This window comes from Salvelinus sp. IW2-2015, linkage group LG26 (assembly GCF_002910315.2).
Source record: "Salvelinus sp. IW2-2015 linkage group LG26, ASM291031v2, whole genome shotgun sequence".
NCBI lineage: Eukaryota > Metazoa > Chordata > Actinopteri > Salmoniformes > Salmonidae > Salvelinus > Salvelinus sp. IW2-2015.
Window position 1 is genome coordinate 49,755,411 of NC_036866.1, and position 15,429 is coordinate 49,770,839.

Sequence of the window (15,429 nt, forward strand, 5' to 3'; positions counted from 1 at the left end):
TGTTGTAAGGTAGTATTTGTGGAATTGTTAGGTTAAATTACTGTTGGTTATTACTGCATTGTCGGAACTAGAAGCACAAGCATTTCGCTATCACTCGCATTAACATCTGCTAACCATGTGTATGTGACTAATAAAAATTGGATTTGATTTTGATTTGATTTGAAAAGTGTCACATCATGAATACACCCTGTGTCTGCCAAATGCAGCAGTAGTATGAGAGGTAGTATCACAGAAACAGCACAGATTGAAAATATAGGCAAATAAAAATCAAAGCTGGATGGTCTTCAGAGATGGAGGGGTTGAGGATAGCTGAAGGATACTGACTAAAACAAACAAAATATAACTATTGTAAAATATAGTGTGTCTGTAAAATGAATATAGTATGTGTAAGCTGGAAGTAGAAGCCTAAGTGTTGTCATCCATTAGTTTACTCCAATTAGGGGAGAGGTGGTAGGATTAGGGAAAACAATGAGAAAATATATTGAATATATATATATATATATATATATATATATATATATATTCTATATCACTTACAGTCAAAAGTTTGGACATACCTACTCATTCAAGGTTTTTTCTTTATTTGACTATTTTCTATATTGTAGAAATTTTCTATATTATATTCATCAAAAACTATGAAATAACACATACGGAATGATGTAAAAAAAAAAGTGTTAAACAACAAATTGATTTTAGATTCTTCGTAGTTGCCACCCTTTGCCTTGATGCCAGATTTGCACACTATTGGCATTCTCCAACCAGCTTCACTGGAATGATTTCCAACAGTCTTGAAAGTTCCACATATGTTGAAGAACTTGTTGGCTGCTTTCGGCCTTGTTAGCTTTTTGATATTGACCAGATAACCAATGTTAATGGACAATGTTTAAATCCTGAATGATGCAGTGTAAATTAATGTGATCTGTGATCTTCAGTCATAATGGTGCTCTGTTGATCCTTTAGCCTGTAATCCAAACTGAATGCTCAGTTTCTCCATTGCTTCCTTTGTTGTAACGGAGCATATCAGTGGGTATTCCATGCTATTGCCACCCAGCCTCACTTTCCTCTGTTAATGCCCATCGTCAGTCTGGGACACACTGGTACTTCACTGGGAAAACGTGCTGCCAGGCTGTGCCACTGATATCCCATCTGTTCCAATGGGGAGAATTAGTTTCTCTCTCACCCCCCTCTCTTTCTCTCTCTCTCTCTCTCTCTCTCTCTCTCTAAACCTCTCATATTTCTCTCGATGAGCTGTGAAACACTCACAAGAGCCTCATGAGTAAGGGATGAGTGAGAGGTTGATGGTTGAAAGTAAAAGTAAAAAAAATGCAGCTCTACAGATTGTGACTTTGGACATTAAGAACAAGATAAGGGGAAAGTCATTCTGCCAATATGAATCAACAGTGTCCCATTGTCTCAATTTAGCCTCCTACGTTATTTCCTTAAACCCTCAAGATTTCTGGTGTCAATCAACCAACAACCAGCAAACACCCGTTTTCATCCCCATGTCTCTGGTTAGACTGTCTGTGTGCGTATCTCCATGTGTCTCTGTGTGTATTCATAATTGTGCCGCAAGCCATGTCTCAGTCTTACCATGGGAGTGAGCAGGTCATTGTTCTATGTCATTAATCATAGCAGACAGCTCATAACAGCCCAATCTGCATGTAAAATAAAGGAGGAGAGGAGGGGGYTMAGGAGSAGAAGGGAAGGAGGGGGAATAACATCCCCTTAGGTACTCTTCTGGCCGCTACTTGAATTAGGGACTCTAATCTAACATGCAACATTAAATTATGCATGTTAAGTAGCAGTGGCATTTGAACCCTCGACATCAACAACTAGACATTGTTATCCAATCAGACTGTTAGCTATGGCCCTGAGTGCTGTTGAATCTGTTGATTCTGTCCCAGTTAGACGGGCAAAATTAGCAAATTAGACAAAGCTGTACTCTATACCAGTGTTTTTCAACTCCACAACTCCACCACTAGCAGATGTTTGTTTTGTAGCCGCTGACAAACTCACCTGATTCAACTCATTGAGGGCTTGATGATTAGTTGACAAGTTGAATCGGGTGTGCGTATCCAGGGCTACAACAAAAATGTGCGCAGTTGGGGGTACTCGAGGATTGGAGTTGGGAAACGCTAGTCCATATGAACATTACTACAACCACATAGTATACAAACTGAGGAGTGGAACAATACATCACAGTATATCCCACTAATACGTATCTTTGCTCCATACTGGATGGAGCATTGACTATTGAGAGAAAAACATACATCTGGGGTCTGTCGATCTGTGCGTGTAGGAAAACTAAGAAAGCAATGTGTGTCTTACATAGAACCGCACAGGACTCAAACAAACAGGAAAATGAATTTAAGAAAGATAAAAACCAAAGAGGGAATGAATGATTGTATAAAATAAAAATGGTGAGAAATGGGGGAAACCAGGTAGAGCTAGAGAGATTAGGGACACCAGGGAGAGCTAGAGAGATGGGGGACCCACCGGGGAGAGCTAGAGAGATGGGGGACACCGGGTAGAGCTAGAGAGATGGGGACACCAGGGAGAGCTAGAGAGATGGGGGACTCCGGGGAGGCTAGAGAGATGGGGGAACCAGGGAGAGCTAGAGAGTGGGGGACACCAGGGAGAGCTAGAGAGATGGGGGACACCAGGGAGAGCTAGAGAGATGAGTAAGGAATACCTAGGATAGGATAAAGTAATCCTTCTAACCCCCCCCCCCCCCCCCCCCCCCCCCTAAAGACTTAGATGCACTATTGTAAAGTGGTTGTTCCACTGGATATCATAAGGGAATGCACCAATTTGTAAGTCGCTCTGGATAAGAGCGTCTGCTAAATTACTTAAATGTAAATGTAAATGAGTGACACCGGGGAGAGGTAGAGACGATGGGGCACACAGGGAGAGCTAGAGAGATGGGGGACCCGGGAGAGCTAGAGAGATGAGGGACACCAGAGACAGAAAGAAGTAGTGAGAGGAAGGGAGGGACAGAGAGAGAGAGGAGAAGAATGGAGTGTAGTGGTTAGGGAGGGGTGAAGATGAAAAGGCAGAGCGATGTACTCCAGGACACAGCTGTACTGGGACTTGCTCACACACACACTCGCTCACACACACACCCTTGACATTACTCTCCCTATTTCTATTCCCCATTGCAAAATACACTCAGGCGTAAAATGCAAATACAATAAATATTCCTTTCATGTCCAGGAGAAGAAAAAACTGCACTGTTATTCAATGGGAATACAAATCCCAAATGCTTCAGTTAAGCAACAAGCTGAAAACAAAGAGCCCTGCGATGCGATGACTGCGTCCGTCTGTTGGTCTGGGGAGAGGGGGAACGAGACAGAATGAGAGAGATAGTAATTTMGTCTTTGTGAAATCATAATAAAATACTACAAAGCCATAGTGTACTTACATGTTGGGGTTATACAGTACAAATTGTTAACTATGACTCATCGTACAGCAATTGACTTTGATTCAAATATCAAACGTTTTCAACAGATGTGATGTTCTAAAAATATTGCAAATGAGGTAAGATTAGGGAGGTAAGGCAATAAACACTGGAGTGATAGATGTGGTGAAGATGAATGTGCAAGTAAAGATACTGGGGTGCAAAGGAGCAGAAAATAAATTACAATACGGGGATGAGGTAGATGGATGGGCTATGTACAGATGGGCTATGTACAGATGCAATGATCTGTGAGCTGCTCTGACAGCTGGTGCTTAAAGTTAGTGAGGGAGATATGAGTCTCCAACTTCAGTGATTTTTGCAATTTGTTCCAGTCATTGGCAGCAGAAAACTGGAAGGAAAGGCGGCCAAAAGAGGAATAGGCTTTGGGGATGACCAGTGAAATATACCTGCTGGAGCGCGTGCTACTGGTGGGTGCTGCTATGGTGACCAGTGAGCTGAGATAAGGTGGGGCTTTATCTAGCAAAGACTTATAGATGACCTGGAGCCAGTGTGTTTGGCYACGAATATGACGCGAGGGCCAGCCAACGAGAGCATTGTGATAGACTGCATCCAATTTGCTGAGTAGAGTGTTGGAGGCTATTTTGTAAATTACATCGCCGAAATCAAGGATCGGTAGGATAGTCAGTTTTACGAGGGTATGTTTGGCAGCATGAGTGAAGGATGCTTTCTTGCGAAATACGATGCCAATCTAGATTTAATTTTGGATTGGAGATGCTTAATGTGAGTCTGGAAGGAGAGTTTACAGTCTAACCAGACATCTAGGTATTTGTAATTGTCCACATATTCTAAGTCAGAACCGTCCAGAGTAATGACGTGTGAAAGACAGGCAGGTGTGGGTAGCGATCGGTTGAAGAGCATGCTTTTAGTTTTACTTGCATTGAAGAGCAGTTGGAGGCCACGGAAGGAGAGTTGTATGGCATTGAAGCTCGCCTGGAGGTTTGTTAACAGGGTGTCCAAAGAAGGGCCAGAAGAATACCGAATGGTGTCGTCTGAGTAGAGGTGGATCAGAGAATCACCAGCAGCAAGAGCGACATCATTGATGTATACAGAGAAAAGAGTCGGCCTGAGAATTGAACCCTGTGGCACCCCCATAGAGACTGCCAGAGGTCCGGACAACAGGCCCTCCGATTTGACATACTGAAATCTGTCTGAGAAGTAGTTGGTGAACCAGGCGAGGCAGTCATTTGAGAAACCAAGGCTGGGTAGCTAGGCGAGTTGGAGACACGACGATTCAGACAGCTAGCGGGCCGGGGCTAGTAGGCTAGCAGAAGGGCCTTAGGGGGACGTCCCGACGGAAGGAGTCTGTTGTAGCCCCCTCGGACGGTTACGTCGGCAGACCAGTCGRGTTGGATCGGCAGGGCTCCGTGTAGGCAGTCAAAGGGTCCAGGCCAATTGGCAAAATATATATTGTAGCCGAAGGAGTGGCTGATGGACCTCTTCAGCTAGCCGGGAGATGGGCCTAGCACGAGGCTAGTTCCAGGCTCACTGGTGCTTGCTTCGGGAGACGGAGACAGAGACGTTAGCCAAGGGGTAGCCACTCAGATAGCAGCTAGCTAGCTGCGATGATCCAGGTGAAAAGGTTCAGAGCTTGTGGTAGGAAACCGGAGATGTGGCGAAAAAGCAGTCCGGTATGCTCTGGGTTGAATCGCGCTGTGCAGACTGGCAGGAGTTGACCGGGCTAYGGTTAGCTGATGACCGCTAGCAGTGGCTAACTGACTACTAGCTAGCTGGCTAGCTCCTGTTGGGGTTCCGGTTCTAAAGTATAGAAAGTAGCAGCCCATACCACATTGGGTGAGGCGGGTTGCAGGAGAGTAAGTTGAAACTGAGGTTAAAAATATACAAAATGTATACGAAGTTTGAGACACAGATGCCTCACAAGTCCTCAACTGGCAGCTTCATTAAATAGTACCCTCAAAACACCAGTCTCAACGTGAACAGTGAAGAGGCGACTCCGAGATGCTGGTCATCTAGGCAGAGTTACAAACAAAAAGCCATATCTCATACTGGCCAATAAAATTAAAAGATTAAGTTGGGCAAAAAAACACAGACACTGGACTCAAAGGCCAGCATCCCTGAGTCGCCTCTTCACTGCTGACGRTGAGACTGGTGGGGGGTCAGGACCCAGGGTCTCAAGCTTAATGATGAGTTTGGAGGGTACTATGGTGTTTAACGCTGAGCTGTAGTCAATGAACAGCTCTTACATAGGTATTCCTCTTGTCCAGATGGGATAGCGCAGTGTGCAGTGTGATGGCGATTGCATCGTCTGTGGACCTATTTGGGCGGTAAGGAAATTGGAGTGGGTCTAGGGTATCAGGTAGGGTGGAGGTGATATTATCCATGACTAGTCTCTCAATGCACTTCATAATGACAGAAGGAAGTCATTTAGTTCAGTTACCTAGCTTTCTTGGGAACAGGAACAATGGTGGCCATCTTGAAGCATGTGGATACAGCAGACTGGTCTACGCATTCTCTGAGGACGCGGCTAGGGATGCTGTCTYGGCCAGCAGCCTTGCGAGGGTTAACACGTTTAAATGTTTTACTCAAGTTGGCCACGGAGAAGGAGAGCCCACAGTCTTTGGTAGCGGGCTGTGTAGGTGGCACTGTATTGTCCTCAAGCGCACAAAGAAGTTGTTTAATAAACAAATTAGACACATTTGGGCAGTCTTGATACAACATTTTGATCAGAAGTGTATGACAGGTGGAGGAGAGTCAGGTGTGTTCTACTGATGCTGAAAGACAAATTCCAGATACAAATATTTTGGCATCATTATACAATAGATAGCCGTAATCACCATCAGACACACCTGGCTAACTTGATGGGTCATGTAATGGGTCTTTTGGGTCTTTTGGGTCTTTTGTTCAGACATGCTAGCTAAACAATTAAGCATAATCCTAATCCATGGAGTACTGGCAATACAATTCAATTGTCATAGCTAGCTAAAGTTAATCAAATAGGTTCAATGTTAGCTAGCTAACATTAGGCTTTAACTAGCAATGCAAATAGCATTCTGAGATAACATTACTACACAGATCATACATGTAATGTTAGCTAGCGGGCCAGTCATCTAATGTCAACTAGCTAGCTAACAGTAATCTTTAACTTGAGGACCTTTTGTTTAGACATGTAGCTAGCTAGCTAGCTAAACAATGAACCATAATCCCAATCCATAGAGTACTAGCAATACAAACCTGTGGTCATAGCTCGCTAAAGTTAACCAAACAGGTTCAATGTTAGCTAGTTAGCTAGCTAACATTAGGCTATAACTAGCAATGTGAAATAGCATTTTGAGTTAACATTACTACACACATCGTAAATTTAATGTTAGCTAGCGAGCCAGCCATCTACTGTCAGCTAGCTAGCTAACAGTAAGCTTTAACTTGCAATGAAAACAGTGTTCTGACAAAATTAGAAACATATAATGTCTGAAATTGTAGCTAGACACTTACCCGTATACATGGTTGAACGCTTCACAGCAGACTGCAACCCCTTTCATTAAATAACACGTCCTGTGTCATTTCCAGTCACTTCCAGTCACTCTGGTTCACACTGATTGTGTGCAATACCATACCTTCTTCTGTGGGAATTCCAGTACTTCAGCATAATGTTTCCAACAGGTTTCCTCATGGTTCTATTCAAAGTCATGTTTTCAAAACGTTCAGAGAGCATTATGAAACAACGTTCTTCTGTGGGAATTTCAGTATTTTCAGTTTTACCCGTCTGGAAACGTATGGCTTCGTTCCCAGAACCAATGGCAAACCAAAAACGTACTTTCCCACAACTTCCAAGAAACCAAATGTGTTAGCTGGGTTCCCCTGTTTCCCTCGCCTTTCCTCACTCCGGCGTTCGCTAGATTGTGTTACCGTGGCGATGGGAGCTAAGGCTGTATTATGCACCTCTGTGGGGAGCCTCAAATTGCATGTGGAGTATTGGAGACACATACACACATGCACACACACAGCAATTACATAGCCCTGGTGCAGAATTGGACACTTTGCGCTAAAGCTATTGCTTTGACTGGGCCGTAATTGCATGTCATGTGACAGCGGGGGAATATTTCTGAGAATGACCTGGGTATGAGTATAGGAATGTGAAAGTATTTTTAACTGAAAGAGCCTACCCCAGCCTCATGCCTGTGTAGGTGTTAGTGTGTATGCGCATGCATGTGAGAGGGAAATTGTATTGTGTATGACATACAATTTTCGAGAAATGTGTGTGTGTGTGTCAAAGAGATTACCTGTGTGTGTGTGTGTGTGTGTGTGTGTGGTGAAAGGAGGGTGTAATTGTAACGGTGTTCCTCTCTCTCTTCATACGAAGAGGAGGAGTAGTGATTCGACCAAGGCGCAGCGGGTAGTGAATACATAATGAATTTATTAGAACACGACGAAAAAACAAACTATACTTGAACAAACTAACAAAACAAATAAACGATGCAGACAGACCTGAACACGAACTTACATATAACGTGAAGAACGCATGAACAGGAACAGACTACATAAAACGAACAAACCGAAAACAGTCCCGTGTGGTGCACAGACACAGACACAGACACAGACACGGAAGACAACCACCCACAAACAAACAGTGTGAAAACACCTACCTTAATATGACTCTCAATCAGAGGAAATGAAAAACACCTGCCTCTAATTGAGAGCCATATTAGGTCACCCTTTAAACCAACATAGAAACAAAAAACATAGACTGCCCACCCAAACTCACGTCCTGACCAACTAACACATACAAAACTAACAGAAAACAGGTCAGGAACGTGACAGTAATTTATGAAGTGTCAGTATACAGGGCTGCTACCAAGTGCCAGGCTGTTAGGAGCTGTTCAGTGTGTAATAACGGACTGAGATGTAATCACACACTAATGGCAAAGCTGCTTTCCAATCTGGCCTCAGCTCCCATTCTGATGGAATCCCATCCTGACGGAATCCCACAAGTAATTCTATGAAAGTGGCGTTGTGTCTGTAACGTGGCTGGAAGTTATTGAGTAGTTGTAAGACGGCAGGTCTAATTTATCAACCCATGATGAATACTGTCTCTGCGTTGTCCACATTAGGATGCGTACTGATGGCCTCGCCCACTGGCGATTCCTGGTTGATGAAACTCTATAATTTCACAGTTGTGAAATCCTGTGTTGGTGGAGCCTCATATTTCCCTCTCAATTGATAAGACCATCTTGTCCTCTAAAGTCTTGTGAATAAATATACTGTTGTATTTGCTGAGTTGAGTACAGAAGTTCATTCACAGTGATCTGTGGAAATTCTCACTACAATAACTGTACTGTATACCGTTACACCCTGACTATATTGTATTTGCTAACGATCTTCATTTTCAACTTATCTAGTATAGTAAATAAACCTTGAATTAATTATTTGTGGCATTGAGTTCATTTGCAAGCGATTGGGTTCTTGAAGTTTCAAAAAATGACTGTTCAGAATGAGAATATAGTAAAATGAATGTTGATTAAGACGGTTGTTGATAGGATTAATGGTATAACGGTCGACGTCACCGGTCTTCTAGCCATCGCCAATCCACTTTTCATTTTCCATTTTCCATTTGTTTTGTCTTTGTTTTCTACACACCTTGTTTCTATTCCCCAATTACATGTTCATTATTTAACCCTCTGTTTCCCCACATGTTAGTGTGCGTGTTTATTGATTGTTCATGGCGGTACTTGTCYGCTGGTGATGTTTGCCGGGTTATGTATTTACTCCCGTTATTTTCGAGTCACCCCGGTATTTCTCCGCACTTTGAGTATTGTCTGTACACTGCTGCTGTCGTGGAATTAAATACCCTGTACATTCATTTCTGCTCTCCTGCGCCTGACTCACTGCACCAGTTAACCACCGCCTGACACCCTGGCTGTGTTCCGTTCTGATCACCCCCTGTGGTCTCCAATGAAAGACAGATTGTGTGACATGATGTCATTCCCCTGATGAAATCATCTCCTGACAAGGCAGTCATTAATAAGAGCGCCGTTACACCGTGTCAAGGAGGGATGGAGGACTGAGAGTTAGCAGATTGTCAAGGCATCAGAAGGGAGGAAGGAGGGAGGGATGGAGGAAGGAGGGAGGGATGGAGGAAGAAAAAGGTGTGGGAGGGAAGATAGGAGTGAGAGAGGATGGGAGTGAACGAACGAAGGAGGGAGGTGGATGTCAGAGCAGCGGTGCAGAGATGACCCATACATCAGGCAGTTCCACATGGCTCCTCTCCTCTGAGCGTCTTTAGTCTCCTCTGTGTGCCACCAGCCTGATGAAAACGTTGCATTTAGTAAACTGTTGGAGCGTTGTGTCTTATTTCTTTCATTACTTTTCTGTTCTGCACACATACAAGTTACTGGATGTGTGCACAACATTTCCTAACAAGCCCCAATCCACTTCAAACAAAACAACATTTCCTAACAAGCCCCAATCCACTTCAAACAAAGAACAGCCCGTTTTCAATGAAGGCTTACGTCTGTCACTAACACTCCATGCCTCCTCTTTCTCTCTCTCTCTCTCTCAATATCTCTCTATCCCTCACCTCCTCTCTTTCTTTTCCAATGTCTCTCTAATCGCTTGCAATCTGTTCTTCTCTCAGGTGTGATGCCGGAGCAGCGTCAGTTTAGGACTCAGTTTGTGTGTAGTGTCGTGGCGTCTCACGTCAGCCACCAGCCCTCCACCAGTCTCAGCTTCGTCTGGATTGCTCCTCCGCCCAGCACCGGCTGTGTCAACTTCCTGTAAGTACAGTACCACAGTTGATAGGCCTTTTACACATATTTTGACCATAGAACAGCTTTATATAGGGCTGATAAAGACTTCAAGTAGTCTTGCCAAACAGACAGAATATTATTTTGTTGGTCATGAATTTAACTTTTAAATTGAGGTTGTGGACAGTATAGAAACAAAAGGGGACATATCCTTACTACGAGAATCCATGAAGGGAATCTATTAACTAATGTGTTCCTAAAGTGACCTGCTAACTACAGTGATCTGCTAGCCTCAGTAGCGTGATGGCCCATCTCTCTCCAGCCATATCCTGTCACACAGGAAGAGAGGATTATCTTGATCCGACGGCATCATGTTGACAGGAAACAAGGAGGGGACCGAAAATTGTGTGTCAGGATGTGTGAGTGTGTGTTTGACAGCAGGTAGTGTTTGTGTGTGTCCTTCCCTGGCCTTACTTGGCCTCACAATGGGACTGGTGCAGTTACCGTCCGCATCCTGTAGGGGGAGATGGAAAGGTCTCCATCCTTTGATTCAGCGGTCTTGCTGTGTGTGTTTGGCCTAGTTTCCTCATAGATTGTTCCTACTGGGACACACCTGCCATATAACAGCTCTGGAATTGTGTCCCAATGGCATCCTGTTTTCTATGTAGTGCACTGCTTTTGACCAGGGCTCTGGTTAAAAGCAGTGRCTTATATACAGTAGGGATAGGGTGCCATCTGGGACACAGACATGGACTCTCTGTCAGACAGGAATGTATTTGCCGTTCTCTCTTGTACCAATAGAGCCATGACAGCAGGGTGATCATATTTCTACTGGGACTCTTTTATTTTTGTCTCTATTACCTCATTATGGTGGGCAGTGGTCAGGGACAGGGAGGAGTTGTGATTTAGCTGTCTAACTGTGTGCTCTGGACTCTGAGGGGAGTTAGAGGACTGGGCCATGATAGATGCTGTCTGGAGTTAAAGAGCCAGACCTGATGTCTTACTACCTACTTCAGTATCTCACTATCTACCTACCACCTGAGACCTGTGGACAAGCTGACACATTTACTTATGCTTGATCGCACTCACTTCCTCTGTCTTTCTTTTCTTTCTCTCTTTCTCTTTCACAATGTTTCTATGTCTCTCTCTTTCTCTCTCTTTCTTTCTCACTTTTTCTCTCGTGACTCTAAAACTCTCTCCATCTTTTTCTGTCTTCCTCAACTTTCCCATCTGTTTCTGCAATGCCCTGGGGGAATCCGCCCTATTCTTGCCTGATTTTGAAAAAGGTAAAAGGTCATCGAGTAGCGGAGTCCAGGAGAGGAAATGTGGAAACAAATGAGAGTGTATGAAGACTCTCTTTCTCCACTCGCGCGTCATCAGGCACATTAATTTGACAGGGTTAAAAATAAATATGTAAAGTTATGAAAACAAATGTACTGTAGGTAGCCGTGTAAGACATTTTATAGAGAAAAGGATAAGTAGCGTACCATTTTTAAATATCAACATCTAATTCAAAGGGGGTGTGGMAGATTTAAAATCCCTTAAGAACACCGTGCCAGTGCATGACAGGCGGGCTTGCAGGAGGCCCTCAGTGTGTCACAATAGGGGCCCGGGCCCCAGCAGGATGACCTTATCAAAGTCAGACAGTCATACTCCAGCAGTCTCCGGACTGCTACACACACACACTCAGCCACTTATCCCTCTGTCTGACCACTCAGCTCTCTCAGCACCAGACCCGGTTCCAGATTACAGCTCCTGTCGAAARCAGCAGCACCCCTACCCTGTGTCTCTGGCACGGGACAGCCCAGGTCCAGTGAGCCGAGTTGGGGCGAAGGCAGCAGGCAAGCCCCATGCTCCACAGGCTGGGGCCCAYGAACAATCAGCTCATGTCCCAGGCCCCTTGACTTGTCATTTCGTTTGATGTCATATCATCCGCTATAGCACTTCAGACAAAACAGTTTGGATCTGTTTTCTCAGTGTTCTTTTTTGGTGTGTCTTGGGTTCTCCTGGGTGGCGCAGTGGTCTAAGGCACTGCATCACAGTGCTAGCTGTGCCACCAGAGTCTCTGGGTTCAAGCCCAGGCTCAATTGGCCTTGTGTCGTCTGGGTTAGGGAGGGTTTGGTCGGTAGGGATATCCTTGTCTCATCGCGCAAAAATTAAAATAACTTTACTGGACCTATAATGCCTCAATTCAGTGCAAATGTTCACCTCCACCCTTATCCCCTACCCTGCACCATCCTGTCCACAGGTCACTGAATCTGTCTGTGTCCATGACTGTGTTGTCACGGATCATCACGCACACCTGTCCCTTATTCCCACTGATTAGTATTTGTGCCCTTTGGTTTTCATGGTCTTGTCGATTATTGTTCCAATGTCCGTTGGTGCGTGTGACTACCTGTGCTGTGTGTTTTTGGCTTTCGTGCCTTTATGGATTGTGCAGATGATTACGGGTCTCGTTCCGTGTGTTAATCATTTTGCGTGTGTGTTATTTATTCGAGGTACTCCTCGCTTTTTTGTTTGGGTTTCAACCCTGTGTTTTGTGTACGTGCTTGTTTGGTCTCAACGTGCCATGCCCTTACATGCCCTTACATGGCACGTTGTAATTTGGGTGAAATAAAAACCCATATTACGCATTCCTGCATCTGTCTCCCGGATCCTTCATACCGACGTGACATGTGTGAATTAAATATCTGTAATAGCCTACCCTGCGTCCTTCACAAGGCTAGAGCTGAGGTGCCTCTCCCATGCATTACTATGAAGTCAGTAACAGTTTTATGTGCGATATTGTATGAGTGTTCCTGGTGACAGATTGCCATCAGACAGACAGACAGACAGACTGGGTGATGTAGTGTTGTGACGTTACTGTGGAGGAAACGTGTTTGCTGTGTGGCTGTAAATTGTACTGCTTAGGGAGAGGAGAGGCCTTGGAGACATGGAGAGGAAGAGAYAGAGAGAGAGGGCTCAGGACAGGATAGTTATACTCACACAGAGTAGCCAGTCTGCAACCCAGTCTGCCCCAGACATCTGTGTGAATTAGTGTGTGCGTGTGTACTCAGTGTGTGGGAGAAGGTGCAGGTGGTCTGTGTGTAGGTGTGCTTTCTCTAATATAAGAAAAATAAGGCAGGCAACAAAACCAGCCAGGTCACCCATGATACAAGTCAGTATTTGACATCCATCCATGTCTGAGGACATTGGGAGATGATGTAGAAACTGGCCACTACAGGCAACAGTGAGTGCTATCGCATTCAAGTAGGTTTTGGTTTTGCTAGGGCGTTGTGGACTGGTATGGTGGATGGCATCTGCCTCTGATGTACCTCTGATTCCAAAGGTTGTAAGTTTGAATCAAGCAATAGAAAGTTGTTTTTTAAATATTTTGAAGTTTTATGCCTACCCTAAACCTTAACCCTTACTTTAACCTGCTTAACCCTTAATGATTAAACTACAAATGTGGAGTTAATACCTAAACTTAACCTTAAACACTTTGAAATTTGACCTTTGGAACAACTTCTAAACTTGACATTTAAGAAACATGGGTGAAGGTTTAATTCCTGTCTCTTATACACATCTAGATGTGTATAAGAGATATGTGTGTGTGTGTGTGTGTGTGTGTGTGTGTGTGGTGCATGTTTATGCAAAACCCAAGCAGATCAGACGCACTTGTAAAATAAAGGAGGTGTAAAACTAAAGACAAAGGCAGACACACACCAGAAACAAAAAACATCTGGCTAGATTGTTTGCTTAAATTATACTCCTGCGACTCTTTCATGCTATTGCTTGTGCCTGTAACTTTTCTCCCGTTATCTTTACGACCGCGGAAATGTTTTTAAATGACCTGTCAAACACCCCCCGGTAATGGCTGCAATGGGGTCAATGGAAGACATTGTCTTTCCGTTGCATCAATATAAACGCTAAAGCTTCGTCTGCGATTTAACGCACCCGTCTCGACACTTACATGAGATGAAAGAGAACTCCATTTTGGATGGGTGTTATTTTTTTGTGGAATTGAAAAAAGTCATAATTTCATACAGTTTAATGTTAGCAATTAGATGCACTGAAATGAAAACATCTTCCTGAAAATGAACACTAGTGATATTATGTCTGATCTCAACAAACAATATAAAGTATGTTTAGATAGATGTAATCTAGAGCCAAGCGTGCTGATTTTTAATCTGAGTGTTTCCTGCTATTGACACACTTATATATAAATATATATATTTTTATTTTATTTCACTTTTATTAACCAGGTAGGCCAGTTGAGAACAAGTTCTCATTTACAACTGCGACCTGGCCAAGATAAAGCAAAACAGTGCGACAAAAACACACAACACAGTGTTACACATGGAATAAACAAACATACAGTCAATAACACAATAGAAAATCTGTATACGTGTGTGCAAATGAAGTAGGGAGGTAAGGCAATAAATAGGCCATAGTGGCAATTTAGTAGTTCAATTTAGCAATTAACACTGGAGTGATAGATGTGCAGATGAGGATGTACAGGTAAAAATACTGACATAAATACTGGTGTGCAAAAGAACAGAAAAAAACAAATATGGGGATGAGGTAGGTGTTGGTTAGATAGGCTATTTACAGATGGGCTGTGTACAGCTGCAGTGATCGGTAAGCTGCTCTGACAGCCGATGCTTGAAGTTAGTAAGGGAGATATAAGTCTCCAACTTCAGTGATTTTTGCAATTCGTTCCAGTCATTGCAGCAGAGAACTGGAAGAAAAGGCGGCCAAAGTAGGTGTTGGCTTTGGGGATGACCAGTGAAATATACCTGCTGGAGCGCGTGCTACTGGTGGGTGTTGTATGGTGACCAGTGAGCTGAGATAAGGCGAAGCTTTACCAAGCAAAGACTTATAGATGACCTGGAGCCAGTGGGTTGGTGACGAATATTTTTTATTTATTTTTTTATTTCACCTTTATTTAACCAGGTAGGCAAATTGAGAACACGTTCTCATTTACAATTGCGACCTGGCCAAGATAAAGCAAAGCAGTTCGATACATACAACAACACATAGTTACACATGGAGTAAAACAAACATACAGTCAATAATACAGTGAAAAATAAGTCTATATACAATGTGAGCAAGTGAGGTGAGATAAGGGAGGTGAAGGCAACAAAATATATATAAAAATAAATAAAAATATAAAGGCCATGGTGGCGAAGTAAATACAATATAGCAAAGTAAAAAACACTGGAATGGTTGGTTTGCAGTGGAAGAAAGTGCAAAGTAGAGATAGAGATAATGGGG

At 43.6% G+C, this 15,429-nt stretch overlaps 1 protein-coding gene across 1 annotated transcript in view; it reads left to right on the forward strand.

The window, feature by feature from the left end:
* LOC111952253 (reelin) overlaps positions 1-15,429 on the forward strand; it is a 266,162-nt gene that overhangs the window by 98,247 nt on the left and 152,486 nt on the right. Inside the window, 1 exon segment of the mRNA XM_070435040.1 lies at positions 10,065-10,203. Within this exon segment, the coding sequence (XP_070291141.1) occupies positions 10,065-10,203 (139 nt within the window).